Source organism: Pollicipes pollicipes, unplaced genomic scaffold, assembly GCF_011947565.3.
Source record: "Pollicipes pollicipes isolate AB1234 unplaced genomic scaffold, Ppol_2.1 Scaffold_7231;HRSCAF=8579_pilon_pilon_pilon, whole genome shotgun sequence".
Lineage (NCBI taxonomy): Eukaryota > Metazoa > Arthropoda > Thecostraca > Pollicipedomorpha > Pollicipedidae > Pollicipes > Pollicipes pollicipes.
Window position 1 is genome coordinate 21,340,439 of NW_023597034.1, and position 24,259 is coordinate 21,364,697.

The following is a 24,259-nucleotide window of genomic DNA, read 5'->3' on the forward strand; positions in this document are numbered from 1 at the left end:
GGTGTTGGTATAACCGTCTGTCGGGTACGTGAAGAGGTCTGCCTGTCTCCTTACCTTGGTCCGGTTTGTCCGGCTGGTGCACGGCCCGTGTGCTGCCAGCTACAGCGCACGTGCCGCGAGCGAAGGTCGCCGGGCTCCGCGGCACCAGACGCCTGTAGTTATGGTCAGCTGGCGCGCGCTACTGGCCGGCTGCGCGCCGCGCTGAGCGGCAGCGGCGCCCTGTCACCACGGCGGCGGCCCCGGTCGCCGTCTGCTCATCTGTTCAGCTGTCCCTCCCTCGGGCCCTGGACGGGTACAGATGGCCGTCCGTCACTCCGTTCTCGGGTTGGCGACACCGCGCTGCCAGCATTTTCGTCAGCCTGTTTGTTCAGAGGTGGCCAAACGGCTCGTTCGTCTGCATGGTTGACTGCCTGGTTTCTCTGTTCTTACAGTGGCAAGTGGTTTGCGACGAAATAATCGTGGGACTATTTCTTGTGGACGCTGGTGCCCAGGATCACGGTGCTATGGTTGGCGAGTGTCGCAAAATTTTAAACCATATCCGGTTGTCATCATTCTACGGCGTGTTTCCGTTTGTTCTTTGCCGCATACTTCCCTACCAATACCAGCATACCGGTCAAGGCAAGGCAGTGGACCCGCATTGCCTGTGCCGTGTCAACGGCTTGTCCCCGTCCCTCCCTGCCGTGTGTACAGGGGAGGGGGGCTGCCCCCTCCCGCCGCCAGGGCGGACGGAGTCCGGTGACGGGGGCTAGCTGACGGGCGCCGTGTTTCAGTCGGGCCGCCGTTCACGCTGCGGCTGCGGATCAAGTTCTACTCGTCCGAGCCCAACAACCTGCGGGAGGAGCTGACCAGGTGAGAGGCCCGCCCGACCCGCTAGGTCGGTGAGAGGCCCGCCTGCACCGCCCCAGGTCGTGAGAGGCCCGCCCGCCCGCACCGCCAGGTCGGTGAGAAGCCCGCCCGCACCGCCCCAGGTCGTGAGAGGCCCGCCCGCCCGCACCGCCAGTTCGGTGAGAGGCCCGCCCGCCCGCACCGCCAGATCGCGGCCCGCAAACCCGGCATGGTGCTGTAGGTTGATCGCCACACGGCGTCAGTTCATTGGCCACTGTCGGTGCTTCTCGTCTCGCTCGTGGGGCTAGGCCCCATGCCAAGCTGTGTGTGCGTTTTTGGTGCCGCGAGCTGCTTCACTCACTCGTTTGTCGGGCTTGCTTCGAGACGTCCCTTGTGGCTGAGTGATATATAGTCGTTGCGCGCGTAATGCCACTTATTATGCCCTGAGCATAGTGCCTGCAGGTGCGTGCTGATCTTTTTACAGCGTGATTGGCACACCGTGTTGCGTGCCTTGCGTCATTGCATCGCCGCAGTTGTTCGTGACCGTCCGTGTCGAATATTTTGTTGCGTTCGAGCGTGGATACTACCACGTCACACTGTGCCAGACATTGGCGCAGGTTTTCCTCGGCGTCCCGTTATTGCTCGGGGTGGGACGGAGCCCACTAGCTTATAAAACGCCCAGACATTTATTGCTTCTTGCAACGATATGTGCGATCTAGGCGAAACAGCCAGAAATGGCGAATGATACCGTCGAATACTGGCAGTCATTAGTCTTGCGTGCAATCCTGCCATGGCATTAGTTGGAAGGTTCTCAAACATCTTAGCCTGAAAATCAGGCGCCGTTCTTGTTCAAAGCTTCTTCCCGAATTTATGTGACTTGTTTTGTGTATTCTGTGAAGTCGTTGCCAAGCGTGCATTTCAAGTTTCCAAACATGCGAACCTGTGTTTGTCGTGGTTGGGCTGTGGAACCAACTGACAAAAGCGATGTAGCCGTCACCTTTTCCTGCGAGTCACGCTGTCCGATGTCCCGAAGCTCCACTGCCGCCCATTCGCTGGCTCTCCAGAAAACCGTAAACCGGGGGATACTTCCGGCTTTGATCTTTATAGGACGTACGGGATCTAGGGAGCCTACTGCCCCATGCAGTGGGCTCAGATGGGTCCTCCAGTCACGAGTGCCCATAAATTCACGTTCCTGTCATTGGTTCGCGCCTGTAAGAACAGCTCCCTCCAGAACAGCTCGCTCTTCATGGAGATGACCTGCCTTCCTTTGTGGCACTGTCGATGTAATGTCCTGCCGATGACCTGAAGCGTTTGGCCCAGCGTGCCATCCTCGCATGCCGTGCACCCTGAGGTCCCTGCACGCGCCCCGCGCGCCCCGCCAGCTCCAGCTGTGGTGGCCGCTCCAGTCTGGCGACAGGCGGGCCGTCAGCCCCGGACCCCGGCTAATTCCTGTAATTGGCGAGTGAGGGCGGCCGCGGCGCGCTCGGTAACGGTGACGCGGCCGCGACGGGCCAGGTCGACCGGAGCCGCGCCGCCCGCGCGCAGGCCGGCCGGCGCGCCTCCGCGCCGTGCGGCCCGCGCGCGCGCTTACCGTGGCGTGCCCGGCGCCCCGCTGCCGTCGCGCCCAACCGGCACAAAGGCGACGTGGCCGTCACCGGGCCCTGCGCCGCCCGGTGCGGCCGGCGGACTGGCAAACCGGTGTCGTCCCCGCCAGACGGACGGCTGCTCGATGCCCGCCTTCACACGGCACCGCCCTGTCTGCAGCGGCGGCGCGCCGCTCGGCGCTGAGCCGGGCGGCGCGCGTGCGGCCGCCCGCCGCGCGCGTAGGCCGCGCTGCGCCGGCCCGCCGTCCGCCCGCCGCCGGCCGGGGTCGAAATGTCAAGCGGCCGGGCCCGCGGCGGCGTGATGTACGCAGCCGGCGCGGCGGCGGCGCGGCGGCGCGGCGGCGCGGCGGCGCGGCGGCGTTAGGGTCGGGGACCGGGCGGCCGCTGTCGCCGGGCTGCGCCTCCGAAGGTTGCCACCGCCCCCAGTAACCGGGCGCCGTCCGTTGCAGGTACCTGTTCTTCCTGCAGCTGAAGCAGGACCTGCTGTCGGGCCAGCTGGAGTGCCCGCAGGAGACGGCTGTGCAGCTGGCCGCTCTATGCGTGCAGTGTGAGTGCCGACAGGGGCCCGACTGGCCAGCACACTGCCTGCTTATGGCGCCAGAAGGCCGGTCGCCTCGCATTATTCATGCTGGATAACGGCGGGATTGGTGCTTTGATTATCTTACCTAGACCGGCCTGACATAACGCAACCCTCCGATCCGGAGTCCTCGATCTGTTTGGTGTCTCTTTCGTCATGACCCTGATGCATATGATTGGGGTCGATGGGACGGGCTCGATCCAGCATCGCTCGGCGTGTGGCTCGCGTGCGTTGGCTGTGGCGTGAGACGTCAGCGGCAGTAGGCGTTCGCAGCCAGTGAGCCCAGCGGCGGCCCCAGTGGCATCGTCCCCCGACGGTGTCCGCTGTGTCTTCCCGTGGGACCCCGACATGAGACCTTCGTATGTCGTCCCGTCATATTATCGACGGAGCCCGGGCCCTGTGGTCGGCGTCCCCATCACGCAACAAACACCACCGGGGCGGAGAGGTGGGGGACTGGAGGCAGGGAGGGCCGCCTCCATCGGGTTCGATGGACTTTTCTCATGGTCGCTGACGTGTGAGGAAGCATTTTGGGTATATCCACACCTCGCCCGCGTGAGCCGAATGTGCTGAACGTGGGGTTATGGGCTGGGAACTGGGGAAATAACGCGGATACAGCGCCGGTGTAACACGTGGCCCGTCAAGGACGGCATTACAGGGATTGGCCTACCAGAAACGTGTTCTCGCCTTGATTTCGGGGGGGGGGGACCAGTAGAAATCCTGATCTGACTGGATGGATTCTGACCATCGGAAATATTGTCACCGGTGCGTTTTGTCCTAGACCTCAGCACTGTGAGCTGTCATGCCACCACAGTCGACACACTACTGTGTTTTACCCACCCCTTACAGCGTCCGTGCTGGAGCGAAATGTGTACGAAAGAATGGCAGCGCAGAGACTAAACTTTGGGCAAAAGAGAGCTCAAATGAATGAAGGGGATATGCTTCGACCGTCTATAAGCGTAATTAAAATGTTTTTTTTGTGAGGCTCATTACCATACGAAACATGTGTGCTGGGGACATCTGCAATGGCATCGCTTTGCTTTTAGACGGAATGGGAAGTTCTATTAATGATCATTGAACACGACATATTACAGGCGCTCTTTGCGTTTGCGCCTCTTGGCAGGACCGGTTTGGTAGTTGTGCAAGTGCTGTATCACACACCCCTACGCTAGTTTTGGGGAGTCTAAACCTGTTGCCACCACACGCACTGTTCAACGCTTTCGTATGCATACTGCAACTAAATACATATTGCAGCACCCCGCTAAAATGCAGCTACGCGCCCTGCCAATTCCGTGCCTGTCTTTGCTAGAGCGTAAAATAGCAGGCCTGGGCTTTGACAAGCGCCATGGAGGCGTACTCACTCGTCACTGCCCCACTGGCATGCGAAATGGCGCCGTTTGGAGACTGATGTCATTAGACAATCGTTCTTCCTTTTAAGGTTCTCACGATTGCTGACTGCGCAACTCCGCTTGGCAGCATTGAAATTGCATGCTCTCCACATTTACGTAACAATAAAATTTCACCTCCGTAATTCAGATTGTGCTTAATTTCTGCGAACGTTGATGTAGGAACATTCCAACATCCGTGCCCGCCATATCTGAGGCGGAATCAACGAAATTGATTCCTGTCTGTCGGACAAAACGGTCTGCGAAGCTCACACTGCATCTTGGTATTTTGGGACCGATAAGATCGCAAAAAATCGTTACACAGGTTTTCGGTCTGAACACATTCTGGTGTCTAGGGCCACTAAACGGCCATGGTTTCATGTTAGGGTACTCTGCCGCGTGTCTGGGGCGCGCCGGGGGACGATGAACAGGGAACGACCCATGAGAACTCCACCGTGACTGCAGTGTCCAGGGGAGTGTGGTACGGATGGAGAGGGCTGCGACGGGGTTTGAATGGCGGCGGGCCGTGTACGGCTGCAGCAGAGGAGGCGTCGCTCGGCTGGCGCCAGAGCGGAGGGCGGAGGGTGTGCCGCCTGACTGCCGCGGTATGGGGACGGCGAGAGCTGCCATGGCCCGTCTCTGACCCGGTTGGGTGCGGTGGGGAGGGGCGCATGGCTGACCCCGTTCCGGCACGTCCTGCAGCCAGCCGGATGGACGGCTGGGTGTCAGGGACGCTGCGTTATGGCCCGCCGGCGCCTCGCCGCCGGCAGCCAGCCAGTCGGGCCGACGAAAATTGCGGACAATTGCTACATAAGGATTTTGATAGCCAGTTCAGCGACCTATTCGGAGTAAAGTAATTATAGTTTAAATGGTATTTTTGTTGTAATCAGGCACTGAATTGGCGGTAATTAAACGCCGGTCCACAGCATTTCCGAAAATTGTAACGCTGTAGTAGTCAAACCTGAAACGCGGCACTTGGCTATTTTCAGATTGTGTTCAGTCCAGGGCTTTGTATTACTTCCAAAGCGACCCTTGTACGTAGGCCGGTCGGGTGCAGGGCAATCGGTCCTATTTTTTCGTCTGATCGTAAGGGACAGCATCGGGCTGTAAAGCTGCCAGCGCCGCCCGGTAACGGGGCGCGATGGGGACGGACTCCTCTTCACCGGACGCCCTGACCCCCGCCTGACCTCCACTCCTGGTGGACCGGTGTGACCTTGGTGGGGCCGTGACCGCGTGACGCGTCAGGGGCCTCCGACGGCGCGTGGCGCCGTGGGCCAGCGCTGACCGGTTGTCCCGGAACCGACCTGTGCAGTCATACCAAGCCAAAGTGACGAGGGTGTTAGTTCAGACAGCCGCACTGGCTCAAGAGGGACAATTATTGGTGTGGATGGCTGCAAAGGTCGGGTCCTTAGCTCTCTGCCCTGACGGCCTCCCCGTCCGCCGCCCTGACCATCGCTTTGCCCACCGCCGTGACCCCGATCTGACCGCGCCACCACCCTAACCGCCGCCCGATTTCAGCCGAGCTGGGCGACTACGATCCCGATGAGCACTCGGCGGCCACCATCTCCGAGTTCCGCTTCGTGCCGGAGCAGACGGAGGAGATGGAGGAAGCCGTGCTGGAGCAGTACAAGACGCTGACGTGAGTACCGGCGCCGAACGCGTCACCCGCCCGCGCCAAGCCCAGCAGACGACGGACCGCGGCGCGGCGCGGCGACGACTCGAGGGTCGGCTGACGGCGCGATTTATGACCGCGCCAGCCGGCCGGGCGTTCTTTGACCGCGCCGTTCGCCTCGCCGACCCGGCGCTGCACGTGCCCCGAACGGCGCCGCCCGGTGAAAGCCTGGCTGTGCAGCGCGCCCGGCGCTGGGGGTCGGCCGCCGCGGCGCCGTCGCCCGCACGGATTGACGACGGTCGAGTGGGCCGCGCACGCGATCGGCCCAGACAGCGGCCGCTGAGCGCGGCAGACGATGCCGCCGATAGCGCGCGTGTGCCAGAGCCGGCGGCGTGCTGACGCCGGCGGCGGATAGCTGGCTAGGCGGCGGCGGGGAGGCGGCGGCGGCGGCGGCGGCGGCGGCCGGTGCGGGGCGCGGCCCGTCCACCTGCGCGCTCCGCGGGGTGTGGACGCGAGCCAGACGGAGCAGACGGACATCAGGAGAGCGGCGCCCCTCCTGCGGCCCGGGGTCGCCTGTCAGTCACGGAGCGCGCCGGCGCGGCCGCGCCGTCGGCGGCAACGCCCCCGCCGTCTTTGTTGTGACCGGCGTGACCAAATTCGGCGTCGGCCGCCGCCGCGCCGTGCCGCGCCGGCCGGCGGCCGGGTAAGCCGCGGCGCCTGAGCGGCCGGTCCGGCAGGCCGGGATTGCCGGCAGGATGTTCCAGGTACTGGCGTGCCGGACGTGCTGCGGGCGCCGCGCCGCTGGCGGACGTGTCTGCGGTCTTCCGCTGGACCCTGGCTGAGATGACTCCTCTCCGGCATGAGGACGGCGGCAGTGGAGCCGGCGGCGTCCATGCCGTGTCGCCGCTGGTGGTCGCGCCGGCGTTCTGTTTACCTCCGGCCGGCCGGTCGTGCCGGCAGCTGCGATAACAGGTTTATCGTGCGCGTCGCCGGTGCCTGTGTGGCCGGCGGACGATGCCGCCGCCGCCGCCGCCGACCGACCGCATCAAAACGCGTCCCTAATTAGATTTGCCGGGCGGGCCGGCCGGCCGGTAAAAACTGCCAGCGCGCGGCGCTGTGTCCCGCCGCGTGGCGGTCCCGGCTGGGGTGGGGCTCTGCAGGTTGCGAGCCACGCGCCCGCCGCCCGCCGCCCGCCGCCCGCCGCCCGCCGCCCGAGCGCCCGCCGCCCGAGCGCCCGCCGCCCGGCACCGTTACTCGGCTCCTCGTCGCTGCCTGCATCCGCGGCACGAAGTGGGCCGGCCGTCTGGACGGCGGCGGCGCGGCGTCCGGGCGGATACGGCGCCGGGCCAGGTCTGCGGAACTGGTCGGCGAGATACCGCAGCCGCCGACCGACCAGCCGATGAGAACCGGCAGCGCTGGTCCGTCACGCGGCTGTCAGCAGGTGATAGTTCCACGGCACGGCACGGGCCGCCCCGTGTACGCCGGCCGCCGCCGCGCACCGCTGCACACAGCCGCGCAGCGAAGGCGCGCAGTTCATCGGCTGATGTCACCGCCGTGTCATTGTTCCGTAGATCCTGTCCTTTCACCACCGCGGCGGCTGTTTTCCTTAGGCCTCCGCCGAAATGCATGTGCTGGATGTTTCCCGCTCGTGCTGGCGTGACGACAGCCTGCCGCTGCCGGGCGGTCGGGGGGCCGCTCTGGCTGCCGTCTCCCTGCATGGCGTATCGATTATCGGTGTCGCCGCACCTTTTCATTAGTGCCGTCTCGTTCTCCCCCTGTTGGGTGCGCCGTCATTGATTTTGGCATCACGTGGCTGGCGAGGTGCTGCGCCCCTACACGGCGGCGGCGGCGGCGGCCGGCTTCAATTAGCTGCTGAATATGACGCCCAGTCCCGACCGCGTGCTCCGTCCCTATCAGTGCCCAATTCATTGTGGTCTTGCGCCTCGTGAGACGTTTGTCAGGCTTCAGGGTTTTGGCATTGCACAATTTTTGTGGAACCTGGAGACGTCCGCTTTATGGCTGTCTGGCTGGTCGGTCGGTGGTCGGTGGCTGTTATATGGCTGTCTGGCGCGAGCTAGCGTTGCTCTGTGGCCGTCCAACCACAGCCGGTGGCCCTTGACCGGGCCGGGCCGACCGCGAACGCTGACGAGTGGACGGCGGTAATGGGCCGTAATGACAGGTGCCAATCGCTGATGATGTCACGTCACGGCCCCGCCCTCTGTCATCGCCTCCTCCCCTCCCCCCCCCCCCCCGCCAGCCTGGTGAGCAGAGCACGCTAGAGACCTTTGCAAGTTGGGCTGTCCCGTTGACTCTCCCCGTCCTCTTGCGCCGTCTCGTTCCGTTCGCTGTTTGTCCCGGTCTCTTCGTCAGCCTGTATCTCCCACACGGGTGGCATTGGATTGGAGCGTCCGTGCTCCGATCAGTCGTCAGGATCGCGTCCTGGCCACTGGCCCATTTAAACGGAGCGGCGCGTTCCTTGGCGTACGCCGCCGTGAATGCGGCCCCAGACCGAGCCTGTCGCCGCCACCGCCGACTGGGGCCGGCGTCGGCGCGTCCTGGCGACGGCCCGTGCGCGCGCGCGCGCGCGCGTGCCGCACGACGCAGACGTTACCGGCGCGGGGTCGGTGCTCTCGTCCTCCGCCGCTGCTGCCAGCGGGCGCCTCACGCCTCCTTTGTGCGCGGTGTACGCGGAGCGGCGCCTGCGTACGGCGGTGGTGGCCGTGGTGGGAACGATGCCGCCCGCCGCGCGCCCGGGCCCGGGCCCGCGGGGCCGGTTAATGGGCCAGCCGGCGGCGGGCCTGTGGCGGCCGGCTGGCCTTGTCACCGCCGCGCGCACTGCCGGCGGCGGCGGCGCGCTTTAAAAATGGCGCGCCGGCGTCACCGGCACGGTGACGTGGGCGATGGCGTTCACCGGCCGAGGCCGGCCGACGTGCAGCGAGCCGTGCTGCGCCAGGCCGTGGACGCACGCCGACTCTGGACGGGTTCGTCAGTGTCCCGTGTCCACCCGCCTCGCCGGCTGGGCGACGCGCTGTCTGCCTCCGTGGCGTCCGCGCGCGTGGGCTCGGGTGGGGTGGAGCGCCGACAGTTCAGCGTTAGCTAAGAGCTGGATGGGCCGACCGCCGGATGCAGGTTCCACGCTGGGCCGTCAATGAGTCAAATCAGTCAGATGACTGGCTGGGAGGAGGGGGAGTCTGCCGCCGGCGGCGCAGTTTCACCGTGTCTGTGAGCAGCGGGGGCGGTCTCCACGTGTCTGCGAGCGGCCTGGTGCCGCTGTCTCGGCGTGTCTGACTGTGAGCGAAGGGAGGGCGGGTCGGTGCCGCTGTCTCGGCGTGTCTGACTGTGAGGGAAGGGAGGGCGGGTCTGTGCCGCTGCGGTGCCGCTGTCTCGGCGTGTCTGACTGTGAGCGAAGGGGGGGGGGGGGTCTGTGCCGCTGCGGTGCCGCTGTCTCGGCGCGTCTGACTGTGAGCGAAGGGAGGGGGGGGGGGGGGGGGTCTGTGCCGCTGCGGCGCCGCTGTCTCGGCGTGTCTGACTGTGACCGAGGGGAGGGCGGGTCTGTGCCGCTGCGGTGCCGCTGTCTCGGCGTGTCTCGGCGTGTCTGACTGTGAGCGGAGGGAGGGCGGGTCTGCGCCGCTGCGGTGCCGCTGTCTCGGTGTGTCTCGGCGTGTCTGACTGTGAGCGGAGGGAGGGCGGGTCTGTGCCGCTGCGGTGCCGCTGTCTCGGCGTGTCTCGGCGTGTCTGACTGTGAGCGGAGGGAGGGCGGGTCTGTGCCGCTGCGGTGCCGACTCGCGTGTCAAGGCTCCCGGTCGACGCCGCTCCCAGGCCGGTGGGAACGTGCCGCTTGCCCAACAGGCCGGCGGTCACCGCTGCCGTGCGAGCGGCCTCTGGTGAGCACACGGCTGTCGGGCCGCCGGCGGCTGGCGCTGCTGGACTGGCGGACGCCTCGGGCCGCAGCACCTCCCTGCAGCCATTTAGCGATGCGTGAATAGCCAGGCACCGTGTTGGTGCCAGACGTCTTGGCTGCCACCACCAGCTTAGCTGGCGGCGTAGCAGGGGTGATAGATTGGTGCTTTTCAGCCGGTTACTCATCTGGTGCGCCCTGACGGCGAGTGACGTTACGATTTGAGCAAGGATGGAAAGGGTAGCAAAAAGCATTCAAGTTCAAGCACCCCGCAAATTTGGGGCCTGAGATAGTTGCTATTGTGAGCGGAATGTTCACCGCATTTCTTCCTCAGATTTCTTGCGTTCACGGACTTGAAACTTAAGTTTATTTTCGCTTTCAGTACTAAGGCAATGCCATCCGACACTTGATTCCCCTCGGGGTTCCACGCCCGCTGCTCGTATCAGTCGACACTGGAGACGCTCTCGGGAGGCGGTGGCCGATGTTCGTCACCTTCTGAGCGGTGTATGTCACCTTCTGAGCGGTGCTCTCCGTTATGCCGGAATGAAGAGCTGACGAGACGTGTCTATTGTGCAGCGAACTGCGCTCCGGCTGGGGCGCCCGTTACGCAGTAAGAAACGTAGCCTTCACATAGCGTTATGCAGGGTTTCGTGGTTGCAGCGCGCGTCATGCAAGCAGGTTTTGCCGTGTCCAATCACTAATAAGGTTTTAACGCCGTTCGCACGCAGTCCGCCGCTGGCACTCCCAGGAATAACTGGGCAGTTGGCCCACGGTGGACGCTACATGCGTTGGGTGACGGACGACAAATGTGTAGTGTGATCCTGAGCACGTTAAACCGGTTGATAAATGTTTACGGAGGTTTTGTGCCTGGCGGTGCAGAGAGCTTGTTTGAGGCCGACAGGTCCGGCGGAACAAATACTCAAACTCACGCGTAAAGGGGCGTGACTATTTGTTGTGTTGTGTTTGTAGAAGGCGAGCCCTCAGCATTATATGCAGCAACGTGCATATGTCAGCTACGTCTATGTTGCTTCGAATGTTGCTTCGAAAGGAAATTTTTCCGCTAGGTGTGGCACGTCGTGATCTGCCACACGGGAGCTCAGAATCCGGTGAAGCGCACGCGCTTGTGATCTAGATACGCTGCTGATTACGGGGAGAGACCCTCGACTCAGACAGTCCTGCGCGTCTGTTGCCCCTCCCCGCCTCCGCTGGAATGCGGCCGGATCTGGGCCGAGTGGCTGATACGGCCGCCCGCCGGCTGGGACCAGGTCACGACCCGGCGGTGGCATAGTTGCGCGGGTGCCGGAGTGGACGGAGGTTACCTGATCTGAGCACGGCGTGGAGGTGCAGCCTGGCCGGCCTCCTCTGCCCCTGCTGGCTCGTGCCCGAACGGCACTGGCTACACCACAAACGTCGCCGGGCTACAGCCGTGCCAATCTTCATCAGATCTGCGTCTCGATGAAAGAAGTCGGCGCTACCAAGACGCTCAGGGCTCGCGCGATAAGAGTCTGGATTGCCGTCGTAATCCGGGCTTGATTCGGCTATTTTTCTGTGCGGCGCATCATGAGGCACCGGCCGTTCAGTGCCGTGAGCACCGGCGGCTCGCGGCCGGACGTGTCCTTCCGGGCATCCCGCACGCGAGTCTCCTCGGCTGAAGGCATAAGACGCGGCGGGACGCTGCGGCGCGCCGCTCTCAACGGAGAGCTACGAGACTGTCTGAAATGTCCAGAGACGGTGGCGATGCGTCCTGTCTCTACCGACGTCAGGCGACGACTGGGCCGGCACGGGGCCGCACATCTGGTGTCGCGCTCCCGAGGGGAGGAGACCCGATCTAGGCGAGAGTGGGTAAGACGCGCCCCGCTCCACCAGTCCCGATATCGCACTATCCAGCGGTACGCTGCGCCGCTTGTAATTGGTCTAATCGGGGTGTTGCCGCTTTGTGGGGTCTTATTTTCATGTTTTCTCAGCGTCTTTGGATCCGAAAACAAAAACGTTCCTCAATTATATGGAAGGCCACCGCTTGCTGTGACCTCGTCTAAGATCATCTAAAAAAGAGTCCTCCTTCATTACCTGTGATGACTGAATGTCATGATTTCACAGCGCCTTTCATAGTCATACAAAAGTAGGCTTCTCAATTATGTACAGGGTCGCGAAGCCAACATCTGCGGCCCCGTCTAAGATAACCCAAAAGCCACCTTCGTTAGCGGAAACGTGGGTGGTGCCGGCCGTCGGCCCAGCGGCAGAGCGTGCCCCGCCTGACCCCGCTCGGCTGCGGCCGCCGGTCCCAGTCCGGCCCTCTGCGGCCGGCGGGCGCGGCCGCCACGCGCCGCCCAGAGATGCACGGGTCGGCCATATTTGGCGCCGGGCCGAGCGGCCAACCGTCCAGCCCGGCCGCCGCCGCCGCCGCGCCGCCCGCCCGCCCGCCCGCCCGCCCTCCCTGCGCTGCACGGCGCCGCGCTAGCCGGCTGGCCGGGCGGTCGGCGCGGCGTCGGAGTCGCGGCTTCGTAGGGAAGCCCTGGTCGCGACCAGGCACGGCTTCCTTGCGTATGGAGCTGCGCCGGGGGACGGCCACCCGCCGCCCGGCCGACGGCGAGCGGCGGGTGGCCGACGGTCAGGCGTGGGACGGCCCAGACGTCCGACGGCCGGACAGGGGGTCGACGGGCGTGGAGGTGTGTAGACGATAACGGCGCGAGAGGCAGGTCGTGAAGCCCGAAGATAGAAAGGCGGAGAGAGAGGCGGAACGAAAGTCTCCAGAAACGAGAGTGATCGAAGCCAGGTGACGCACCTACGTTGTGAGCAGTCGGATATGCAGGCGTCTTCACTAAGCTGCCCGGCGGTGACATGTCGCGGTATTACCCCGTCACACCCGACGCGACCCGTCTCGAACGCCCCGGCGCCGGCGACCGCTTCTCATTTCGAGGCCGCCGGCGGTCAGCTGGCTGCGGCCGGCCGACCTCCGGCGACCCTAACTGTACCGGCCGGCGCCGGGCGGCAGCGCTCCGCTCGTGTGACCCGCCACGGGGCGTGGTCTCGGGCACTTGGGCCGCTACCTGACTCCCCCGAACTGAGGCTTGCATTGGTTGGGTGGGCCTGGCAGATGGAGAAGGTTGAGAGCCGCGGCATCTGGATGTGCCGCATTCGCAGCGGGAGTCTTGGCTGCACTTCTGGCCGGCTCCACAGCCTGACGGTGACCCGATCTGGCCGGAGACCGTAGACCCGACCTGTCCTGGTAGTGGTGCATTCTTGACAGTGACCTGTCGGACGGCGTGCCTGTCGCAGATTCAGCTGACCTGGGAACATCCTCGGCATGACTCAGATCCGTGCTGGGTCGGGCTGGGCGTGGCCGTAATCCTGAAACGTCCGAGCCTCATTCTCCATAAATCAATGGAAGCCCCTGCCTTACTTCGGAGTGAGCCCATTCCTTACCTATGATGTCACAACCCAAGCCCATCTCCGACTCGGCCGAGAGGCGAAGTGTGTGTTTGTTTATGAGCGAGTCGTTGGTGCTGACGTAGCAACGCATAGCAACGGTTGATGCGGTGTTGACGGCCTTGTATATCCAGCAAACAGGCAGGTCTCGATCGCATGTGGGTGGTGTGATCTATAATGATGTATGTAGCTACATATCACATGCAAATAACTGAATGGCATTCCAATGCGCCATTGCTGCGCGCTACAGGTCTTCGAGGGCTTGGATCAGCCGATTCTACTTGTGCCCCATATTTGGAATAGGGGCGTTCCCCATTGGCGTGTATCTGTGATAGTACCTCAATTGTCGGAACTCGGGGCGTATGCCAGTGAGGAACCGGGCTTTGGGGACGTCTTCACTTGCATGAGTTGTAAGTCCGACCTGTGGCAGTGCTGTGCCACGGATCGAGCCTGTTGGGCACCTCACCGGCCTGGGGTCGAGCGTGCCCCGGCTGGGTACTGCACCTGTGCCAACTGTCCTCATTGGACTCATCGCTCAGTCGGGCGGCGCCGACTGTGGGGTGGCCGGGCAGCCCAGGCTGGTACAGCTGGCTTGCTGGATGACTTGCCAGCTCACTGACTGTTTCGCTGGCTAACTCGCTGCCTAACTCGCTGGCTGGCTGACTGGGGTGTCGGCTGGTGTAACGAATCGTCATGGCTTAAACACGTCAGGCGTGCTTGTTATGTAAAGACGCAACAGTCAGCACCGACCGTGGCGCGTCGAGTTCACATATGGATGTAAATATTGGCGTGATTTAGGACAGGCCTCGTGACACTTGCCCGTGTCGTGCATGGGGCGGTGATGCAGCCGTGTGTTGGGCTCGGCGCCGCGGGCGGGGACCGATGGCGTCCGGCGGCCCGCTGGTGGAGCGTGGCCCGTAACTAACACCGAGGCCGTCGGGCGAGCCGACACCGGGCCCTGGACCGGCTGGCGCCCCGACGCCGAGAGCCGGGGGCCGGGCCGTGACCGGCACTGTCGCCGGGAGGGGTGCGGCGGCGCCGGCCAGCCGGCGGTGGGGGTGACGCGACGCCGGGCGTGGCCGGCACCAGCCTCGGCCTCCGACCCGGCTGGGAGCGGCGCCGCTGGACGGAGACGCGGCCGCCCGGCCTCCGTCCGAGCCAGCGCCCCCGTCGTGGCGCGTCGGCCGCCGGGACTGGGGCGTGCAGAAGAGTGTTCGGTGCCCTCTGGCTCGTCGAGACCGCGGCCCGCTGCCCGGGTCACCCCGGCGATCTGGATCGGGGACTGGTCTCGATGACGAAGTGAAAGGAGAGCGAGGCTGTGGGTGCAGCGGCTGACGCATCACCCCGACGAGCTGTCGCTCCCAGTATCACCCGTCGCACCCTGGCTCCTCCCCTCCCCTTCCCTGCTCCTCCCGGTGGGCAGATGGCGCAGCGCGATGCTCCATGACTTGTGGATGGTGAATGCCGTTCTGGTCCCGCTGTCGCCATTGTGGACACGTGTTTTCCTTCGCCTTCAGTTCTGCAGAGGTCTGACGGGACGGTAATGGGCTTTGTGCCAAGTCTGTCAACAATGGCTGTGGCCTTGAAGCCACACGAAAAAGTCATCAGCCGGAAGGTTACGCATAATGCTGGTGGCAGAGCATGTCATCAACGCTCGCCGGCTCAATACGCACCGAATGCGGACAATATTTATTTTTGGTCACATTCACACGTGGATCGCATACTGTAAAGAGCGGCATTTTTTCGACGCTTTCGAGCGGTCGTGCATGACAGCTCTAGTGATTCTCACCTGCATTGCTAGTGTTAACATTTTAACGATTGATTTCCGGACATTTTTGCTCGGGTTGGTGTCGCGTAAATAACGTCTGCGTTATGTCATGCCTTCCAAAAATGCGCGCCGGCCACAGCCTTGCCTGCTGTCTGAGCCCCTACCCCTGCTGCACGGGATCTCGGTGCTCGCCGCCGTCTGAACACTGGGGCCGTGGGCGCTGGCAGCCGGCCGGCCGGATGACCGGTGACGTCAGACGGGGTGCGCCGCCGGCCCGGTCCGGCCGGCTCGAGCTGCCGCTGCCAGCCAGCTGTGCGCGCAGACCGCCAGCCCAGCCGACTCCAGTCAGCCGCCCCAGGCAGGGCGCCGGTCGCACACCGGCGGCAGCAGACCCGTCCATATTTGCTAAGCGCAGTACGCGTGCTCTTTGCGGTCCGCCATGGCTCCGTGTCCGCTGAGTTGGAGCCCCCGCTGCGGATGGGGCGCTAGAAGGCGTCGCCGTGTGCCGGGCGGTGGTGGCGCCGGGGCGTGCTGTGTCGGTCGGCCGGCCGCCCCGGCCCATGTCGGTCTTCCCGCTGCGGCCCGGCTAGTGGCCGTGTTTGGCGTGGTGCTCCGCTCTCGGCGGCCGGCGCCGGCAGCCGGACGACAGGCGCGCCCGGTTCCCAGAACGGTCCGCGCGGTGCGCACTCAGCATATCATGACGTGTGCCGTCAGGCAGGCAGGCCGGAACGACTGCCGACTGCCGGCTGACGGCCCCCGCCGGCTCAGCGTAAGCGGCCGCGGTGGGAGCTCCGTCCGCCGCCTGCACTCGCCACGGCCACCGCCCTCGAGCTCACGCCGGCGCTGGCTCAGGCCGTGGCTCGGGCTTTCTCGGCGGCGCCGTGCCGGTGCACCGGTGCCGAACACGGCACTGGCGCTGCTGTTGCGCCACCACCAGTGCCGTCGGGCGCTGGGCTCAGGTTCGCGGCGCGCGCCAGATTGATTACGCCGGCCGGAACCCGAGCGGCGGGGCCGCCCGGCCGTGAGAGCGGGCCCGGCGCGCGGCGACACGCCCGCCGCCGCCGCCGCCGCCGGCCGCGGCTGATGACCCGGCGTTGGTCGTTGCCAAGGTTACGGCGCTGACGCATGGCCGGTGATCCACAGAGGCGGCGGCAGCGGGGGTGGTGCGGGCGCGGACAAGGACAAGGCCGGCCGCGCGGCCACCAGCGCTGCCCCGCCCCCACGTCCACCCCGGCCACCGTCGCGAGTCGACCCAGCTCGGCTGCAGGCCGCTAGCCGGACGCGGGTGGACGTCCCGTTCGAAACGCCGTTCCACGCCCGCCACCCGCCAGCAGCCGCTCCACGTTTTGGCAGGCTTTGGAAACGGTCCACGCTCGAGTCTTGTTTGTCGACGCTGATGGCTCACCGGAAGCTGGCCGGCGGTGGGCGCTGCGCGGCAGGCGAGTCGACGTGGGGGCCGGCGGCTGCGCCGGCGGCCGGCCAGACGTCCACCGCCGCCGGCTGTCGGCCGAGGTCGGGCCGGCCGGCCGAACTGGCCGGCGCGCGACCGTGACCGTCTGTGGACCGTGCATCCGGACCGGCCGTCGCGAGTTTGGCGGTCCGGCGGCGGCCGACCGCGCGCGCCCCGGCTACGGCCGGCCTGCTGCGCGCGCGCCGTCGCCGCGGTGGAGGCGCTGTCTCTGAGCGTGTGTCTGCTCTGTTTCCAGAGGTCAGACTCCGGCTCAGGCGGAGACCAACTTCCTGAACATCGTCAAGTGGCTGGAGATGTACGGCGTCGACATGCACACCGTGCTGGTGAGTTGCTGCCGGCTGAATCTGCGTGACGGGCGTGTCTGATGTGCATCGTATCGTCAAGGGTTTGTAATGTTTTGTCGAAAAAAGACTAGCGCTAGACGTGCCCCGGAATGGCGTTCACTTGGAGTGAGCTGTGAGTAGATGTAGCCCCGTATTTCGCGAGACCGTCATGTTTCCTGTTTGGGAAATGTGCAGTTCATACGTGTTGTCTTCAAATCATGCACATCTGATACGCATGCCTCATAGCATGTTGCTGATAGCAAACAGCGTGTTTCGCTTTGCTGTCAGAATGGTCACCAGTGAAGCATGCGCAGGGCTTTGACGAAGGCCCGCCGGTGACCGGTCGTGCCGGCCGCCGCCGTGACACGCCCGGTCGCCGGCGGCGGTGTCGGGCTCAGGGGACGCCGTCAGCCGGCCGGAGCGGTGGCCCGGCGGGCTGGCGAGCAGGCGGCGCCGCCCACACTCGACGCCACAGGTCAACCGCTGCTTGAAGCCGCGTCGGTCGGGGCGGCGCAGCGTGTGGCGTGGGCGGCGCGCCGGGGCGGCGCGGTAGTCATCTGGGTTGAGGGCCGGGTCTGAGTGACGCCCGGCTCCCGCTGTCGCCAGGGCAAGGACATGTCGGAGTACTCGCTGGGCCTCACGCCCACCGGCATCCTCGTGTTCGAGGGCCAACAGAAGATCGGCCTCTTCTTCTGGTGAGCTCTCACCCGACGCCAGAAAGAGGGTGGCGTCCATTTTGAGAAGTGGCCGGCCTTTGGGTGTTAACGCGTGCGGTGCAAACATCTGTCCACTGTTTGTGTCGTCTGCTTAACTGCTTATTCTTCCTCGTCGCCGTCTGTGTGCCCGTCCCACATGTTCTTTATTGTCGTCTACCTGCTGTGTCGGTCTGCCTGCCTGTCCGTGTCTATCCGTCTGAGGCGTCAGTCAGTGGCTGCCGATCCCACGGGCCACGTGCTCTCTGTCTGGACGCTGGTCGGCCGTGCTCGGCCGCGCGAAGCGGCGACAGGGCACAGTGTCTGTCCGAGTCGTGACTGTCTCCGGCCGCCCGCTGCCGATCGCCACTGAGATACGGGGCGAGGCGTCGGCAATGGCGCCGCGGCTTGTCGGGCCGCCGCTGGTCGGCTTGGCGGCGCGCCGGTCCGTGTCACGTCGGTGTCGCATGCCACCACCGATGACGTGTCGGCCCCACCGCGTGCCACCGCTGGCGTGTCGGCCCCACCGCGTGCCACCGCTGACGTGTCGGCCCCACCGCGTGCCACCGCTGGCGTGTCGGCCCCACCGCGTGCCACCTCTGGCATTTCGGTCTTACCGATACTCCGGTCTGTCTTGTGAAACCGCATTTTGCATGTGTCGTGGACTGAAACTCCAAGATGCAAGATGGCCAACAGCACGGGAGGCACACTGCCGAAGCAGCTGAACACGGGGCCGGGTTTGTTGCGCGTATAGAGGATGCTGCAGCCAGGTGGTGATAACAGAGAAAGGATCCCTGCGCTGTTGCGTGTCGCAAACGGTTTACGGGGTCCGTGCTCGTCAGTTTGCCGTCTCAGTTGTGTGCGTGTCGCTCTGACTGACGAGCTCCACGCGTCGCAGGCCCAAGATCAATCGGCTCGACTTCAAGAAGAAGAAGCTGACGCTGGTGGTGGTGGAGGACGATGACGAGGGCCGCGAGCAGGAGCACACCTTTGTCTTCAGGTGGGCGGCGGGGTGTGTTGTGACCGGCTGGTGTGGCTCGTCGGTGACCCGGGGCGGGACAGACGACGCAGCTGGAGGGGAAGGGCGGGCGCCGGCTGCCGCTGCTCTCCCCTGCCACGGAACGGCGCCGGCTGGTGCCGTCCGCTTTCCCGGGCTGGGACGGGCCGTCGCTGCCGGCGGCTCGATCACGGCCAGCCCGGCCGCTGTGTGTCGCAGGCAGTGGCCGCGCGGTCGTGTCACATGCTCGAATGGACAAGGAGCGGGACAAACTGCGTGAGGGCGGGCGTGGGCGCGTGACGAAGAGTACGACTGTCAACATCCGACGTTGGAGAAACGGCACGTCCGAGGCGACAGGCCTTCCCGCGCTCGCCGATCGTTTGGCGAGAGGACCGGGGCTGTGCGGCCGCTGTGACGGTGGTGTACGATTTCCTGGCTCTGTCGTCCCGCAGCCAATGCAGTGCGTGTTGTTGGGCCCTCGCTGGCAGCATAGGCTTCAGACGTAGACGCTGGCATCCCGTCAACGTGCAGGTATCGGTCTCGCTCTGGCGCGTCTGAATGCGTCGGACCGCAACAGTTCACCGTACGCGGCGGAGACGGCTTCCGCTCTGATGGCTGCCGCCGGCTGGTGCCACCGATGGCTGGACGGAATTCACTGCACGCCTTGCGTGCTGTTGTAGTCGGATGTTTTTGGATCGTGCGGCTCTGCGCGTCTCCTGGCTTGCCGGGAGTGGTGGTGGCTGCGGCACGATTTCATTACGACCGTCACCGGCTCTCGTTTCCAGGCTGTACAACAAGAAGGCCGCCAAGCACCTGTGGAAGTGCGCCATCGAGCACCATGCTTTCTTCCGGCTGAAGGCGTCCACCAAGGCGCCGAGCGCGCGCCAGAACTTCTTCCGGATGGGCTCTCGGTTCCGGTACAGGTGAGCCGGGTGGGGCGCCGCCTCGCCGACCGGCCGGCCCCGGGCCGGGGCCGCCGGCCGTCTCTGCGGCCCGTCCATCTGCTGCCACGCCTGATGGCAGTCGACACTGGTTTTAGTCGGGTCGAAGCTCCTGGACGGAGACGGTGCGGTGACGTTGTCAGGCGTATGGTGAGAATGTTTCAACTTGGACACAGTAATTAGCTTGTCCCCCCCCGCGTGTTGTGTCTCGATGTCATGAATTTGAGCAGTAGGACGTGTCAACGAAAACGAACTTGTGGTGTCGAGGCTTGTGCCTTGATTCGCTTCCATTCAGGCTTGTTTCGTGCGTGCATCTGTCCCGTGTGCCCGGCCGAGTCGTCCGTATCCCGGTGGCCAAAACCCGGCCGTGTCTTGCGATGCCACCGGCCGGCTGGCATCCGTCTAAACGGATCCGGCGTCGACAGCGGCCGCACCGAGTACCAGACGACGTACCAGGGCCGGGCGCGACGCACAGTGCAGTTCGAGCGGCGGCCCAGCCGGCGCTACAGCGTGCGCGAGTCGCACATGATCCGCCAGCGGCTGAAGCAGGACGTCGGCAAAACGGAGCGAGCCGCGGCCGGCGGCGACGACGGCGGTCAGCAGAAACAGGCGGCCGCCGGCGCCGGCGGCGGCACACTGCCGAGGCCGGCGGCGGCCGCCGGTCAGACTAAGCAGACCAACGGCATCGGCGGCGCCCAGACGGCGCCGGCCGCCGGCGGCGGCGGTACGCTGACCAAGATGGCCAACAGCACGGGAGGCACACTGCCGAAGCAGCTGAACACGGCTGCGGCCGCCGCGCAGAAGTCAGGTAGGCGCGGACAGCCGGCCGGCGCTTGTGGTCCGGGGCGGGTGGCGGTTAGGCACCCCTGCTTGTTGGCCTGTGGCGACTGTATGGCAGGCGCTACCACATAGTTTGCGTTCATAACCGTGCATTGAAAGGCTCATTCGCCCGAGGAATTTCATCATCAAAGTTATTCTGCTGTCTGCTGCATTAAAGTTGTAAGCTTGATTCCCGCTGCCTGGTGTTCAACAATGCGCTTAGCATCAGTAACGTAGCATCAGCTCTGTCAGTCTTGTGGCGTCAATTCTGATGCTATTGTACTCATCTGGAAGTTGCCGATGCTGTCCTTGTATGCTGACTGCCTGGCAGCCACGTGTCCGGGCAGATGTGAACAGCGGCCCTCTCCCTTGGCGTCGCGTCATCCATACTGCGTGCTCGCCGAGGTAATGAAGGCGGCTGACGAGTTAAGTGCAGCATCTACATGGCTATCGCTCGACCGCCTGTGAATCACCCCGTGCACCAGAGAATCGAGCTCCTTCTCTGGCTGTTTTGATGGCGCCCACGAGCGGAGAGGCCGCTGGCTGAGCTTCGGCTGCCTGCCGACAGGCGGCGCCGAGGCGCGGCAGGCGACGCCGGCCGAGACCAGCCAGCTGGACGCCCTCATCTCGAGTCTGCAGCGTGAGGGCGAGGCCGCGCCGACACTGGCAGACGCCACCGACGGCTCGCCGGCCGGCACCGGCGGCGCAGGTGAGGAGAGCCGGCCGGCGCCCGTGAGGTGCCGCTCATGTGTCGCGGCGAGACACCCCCACTGGCGCGCCATCGGGCTGACGCCGAGCTGAACTGGACGTCCTCCCTGCCAGTGGGCACGGGCTCAGTGTTTATCACGTCGGCTGCCCGTGCTGTCCTGTTTGATATGTGTGTATGTTTCGATATGGATATTAAGTGCCATTGAACTCATGGTTAGGGTGCTCCGACGCATGGTGCCTATTTTGGTGTTTCGTTACGAAAAGAGACGAGGTAGCCGAAGAGAACAGTTGGCGCATCCATGCTTGCCCCTCACCTTTGAAACAAAAAGGCTCGGCACGCCTTTCTCAACGGGCAGGTGCAAGCTCACCGCATCATCGGGCGTATTGTTGGCATGTATATATTACCACGTTGATGCCATACTGTGGGAGGCACGAATCGAGGTACCCTTCTGCCGCTTCCTTGCCCCTCGTCTTACACGCAGTGTACCCGGCAGACGTGGCTGCCTTGGCCAACAAGGTGAAGTCGCTGGAGTCATCGCCGACCATCTACCGCTCCGTCGGGCGCAGCGTCAACGTCAACGTGTTGCCCAACAATCAGAACGCCAAGCTGGCGTCGGGTGGTGCCGCCAAGTCCATCCCGCCCGACAAGTTCAAGTCCAACATTCTGAAAGGTGCGGATGGCCGGGCGCGCGACCGCTGCCGACGGTCGCATGCTCGCCGGCTGCGCGTCAACTGGCCCCCGCGCGAGGGGCGCCACCGCCGCCTCCGCCGCTGTCTGAAAACGGCAATTGCAGCTGGGTGGTGCGGGTTAATTGCAGCGTGAGGGACGGGGCGGAGGTTTGCCGCAGTGTCGGTGCTTGGCGTCAGCCGGCAGGAGGGTGTGTGCGTTTGTGTGTGTCAGTCCCCCGCGGGCGGTACCGTAGCCTGGCGTTGACGGCGGCCCCGTCCGTCCGCAGCCCGCGCCGAGGAGACCGGTCTGTTGGTGGACCTCTCGTCCCCTACCGACAAGGTGGCCAAGTCGCCCCTGCTGAACGGGTGAGTGGAGGGCGGCCACCGGCCAGACAGCCGGCCCGGGCAGCACGGAGGCTGGCGACTCTGCTCACCGGGCGCTCACGTCACCGGAGCGTGTATTTCCACCGTGTGTGTTCGCGTGCGTCAGCCACAGCAAGAATGTCTGAGCGCTGGCTGCCGCGCCATGTCACACCCTGGCGCGCCGGAGGTGACGGGTACGCGCTACCGTTGCAGGGACTCGCGCCGGCGTCAGCTGTCGGCGGCGGAGCGGAGCGATGTCAACCACACCATCGTCTCAGTGGTACGTGACCCCGGCCGGCCCCAGCCGGTCCGCGGTAGCCAGCCGGCCGACCGTAGGGCAGTTGTTCTGAGCCCTCCCTCGCCTGTGTTGTTTGCGGTAGCTTGGAGCACCTCGGTGCCGGGGCCGTTCTGTTGTGTTGCTGGCCTGCCGTGGGAGCTGCGGGGACTAGTGCTTGCGGGGCTTTGAGTTGGCGCCGGACGCCGATGGTCGTGGTTGTTGGTCTCGTTTGTTTGGTCCTGTCGCGGGACCCGGTCTGTTTGGTTCGGTCGGTTTTGGTCCGGTCGGCGGGCGAGCGCGCACGCGCGCACGGTGAGACAGCACGGCACCTCTGCTCAGGGCGGCGACCGCCTGACGCTGTCCGTCAACGGCGGTGACGGCACCGACCTGGATGGTCAGGCGACGGCCGGCGAGACGGACCTGGATGCGTCGCCGTCGGAGCCCGAGTCGGCCGCGGCCGCCACGCCGCCCGAGACCACCAACCCGTTTGCGGCGAACGTCTCCAATCCGTTCCGCGCGACGTTCTCCGGCACGAACCCGTTCCGCGACGAGTCGAGCCTGGCGCCGCTGGCGCTGCAGACGTCGTCCGGTTCGTCCAGCTTGAACACGTCGCTCGGCTCGCCGCGCTCGCCCGGCGCCAACATCAACAACAACATGGTGCTCAATCTGAAGGGCGAGGTTGCGGTGCGGCCGGTGGCCGGCGGCGGCGGTTCGGGCCACGCCAGCCCCGGCCGTGTCTCCAACTCGAGCAACGAGAGCCAGTCGGAGCGGGCTGAGCCCAGCGCGGGCGGCGCCGCGCCCCCGCAGGTAATGTCCCGGTCACCGCGCGTCGGCCGACGGGCCCGCTGATGTGATGGGAATGGGGTAGCCCGACGGGCGGGGCAGAGGTCTGCTCAAGAAGCCGACGTGCCCCGAGCAGCTGCTGCCGTGCGCCACGTTAAGTTTATCATTCTCCGGAGTTAAAGGTGATCCTTTTTCAGTGCGTGTACGAACATTGTGCTTCCTGGCCGGCCACGCCGCGCGCGGGTCTCTGTCGCGTCGTTGGTCGGCCCTGACCACGGCGCCACCGCGCTGTGTCCGCAGGTGGTGGAGCCGGCCGCGGCCGCCGTCGCGCGCAGCCACTCGTCGGCGACGACGCGCGTGCTGGCCGGCGGTGCGGCCGTGGCGCGCAGCAACTCCAGCCTGTCGCCGTGGCACGTGGGCGGCGCCGAGCTGTCCGAGCCGCTGCGAATCGAGCGGCGCACCGTCATCACCACCGAGCTGTGAGCGCCCCGCCGGCGGGCGCCGAGCACGTTCCACCGCTCTCCGCCGGCCTCCGAGGCAGCACTACCGGCATCTACCGAACTCCGAGGGCATCTAGCTGGTGTCGGACGGTTGTGGTCCGCCGCTGCGGTGTCGATGCAGCTATTTCGGAATTGGAGGCGGTCGTGCTGGGATTTGAGATGGCTTGATCCGAGCGGCGGGCTTGTCCCACTCTCAAGCGCCCTGTCGCGGCCGGCGTGTCGTCTCTCGGGATGGCTTGATCCGAGCGGCGGGCTTGTCCCGCTCGCCGGCACCCAGTCGCGGCCGGCGTGCCGTCTCCCGGCAGGCAGTCGGCGCCGCTGGACGGCCCGTGGGCTCGGGCGGCGGTGTCCGCTCCGGTGCGGCGGCCGGGCCGAGCCGGCTGTGATGAGGACGGGCTCTCGCCCGTCACGTTCGGGCCAGAATCGGGACGGCCGGCGCGGGCGGAGCGGCCGGCGCCGTCGCTGGTTGTCCTGGGACGGCACCAGCGGCCGGAGCGTCGCGGCCCGGCCCGCAGGGCTGCGCTCCAGTCGCCGGCGCGGGCTGAGCGGCCGGCGCCGCCGCTGGTTATCCTGGGACGGCGCCAGCGGCCGGAGCGTCGCGGCCCGGCCCGCAGGGTTGCGCTC

The 24,259-nt window shown here is 65.4% G+C and overlaps 2 protein-coding genes across 2 annotated transcripts in view; both read left to right on the forward strand.

Annotated features, from left to right (window-relative positions):
* The window catches only part of LOC119109836 (band 4.1-like protein 5), a 28,622-nt gene extending 28,464 nt beyond the window's left edge, over window positions 1-158 (forward strand). The window contains 1 exon segment of the mRNA XM_037233589.1: window positions 100-158. Within this exon segment, the coding sequence (XP_037089484.1) occupies window positions 100-158 (59 nt within the window).
* A 612-nt stretch (window positions 159-770) lies between these two features.
* On the forward strand, window positions 771-23,618 carry LOC119109837 (band 4.1-like protein 5; the record flags this gene model as incomplete). Its single annotated transcript, XM_037233590.1, is given in 15 exon segments — window positions 771-849; window positions 2,879-2,976; window positions 5,907-6,027; window positions 16,799-16,886; window positions 17,493-17,581; window positions 18,477-18,578; window positions 19,361-19,498; window positions 19,942-20,324; window positions 20,904-21,044; window positions 21,538-21,714; window positions 22,000-22,078; window positions 22,289-22,355; window positions 22,692-23,159; window positions 23,436-23,459; window positions 23,565-23,618. Coding segments are annotated over 15 exon segments (2,108 nt in total), but the record flags the coding sequence as incomplete, so codon positions are not given.
* Between the last annotated feature and the right edge of the window lie 641 nt (window positions 23,619-24,259).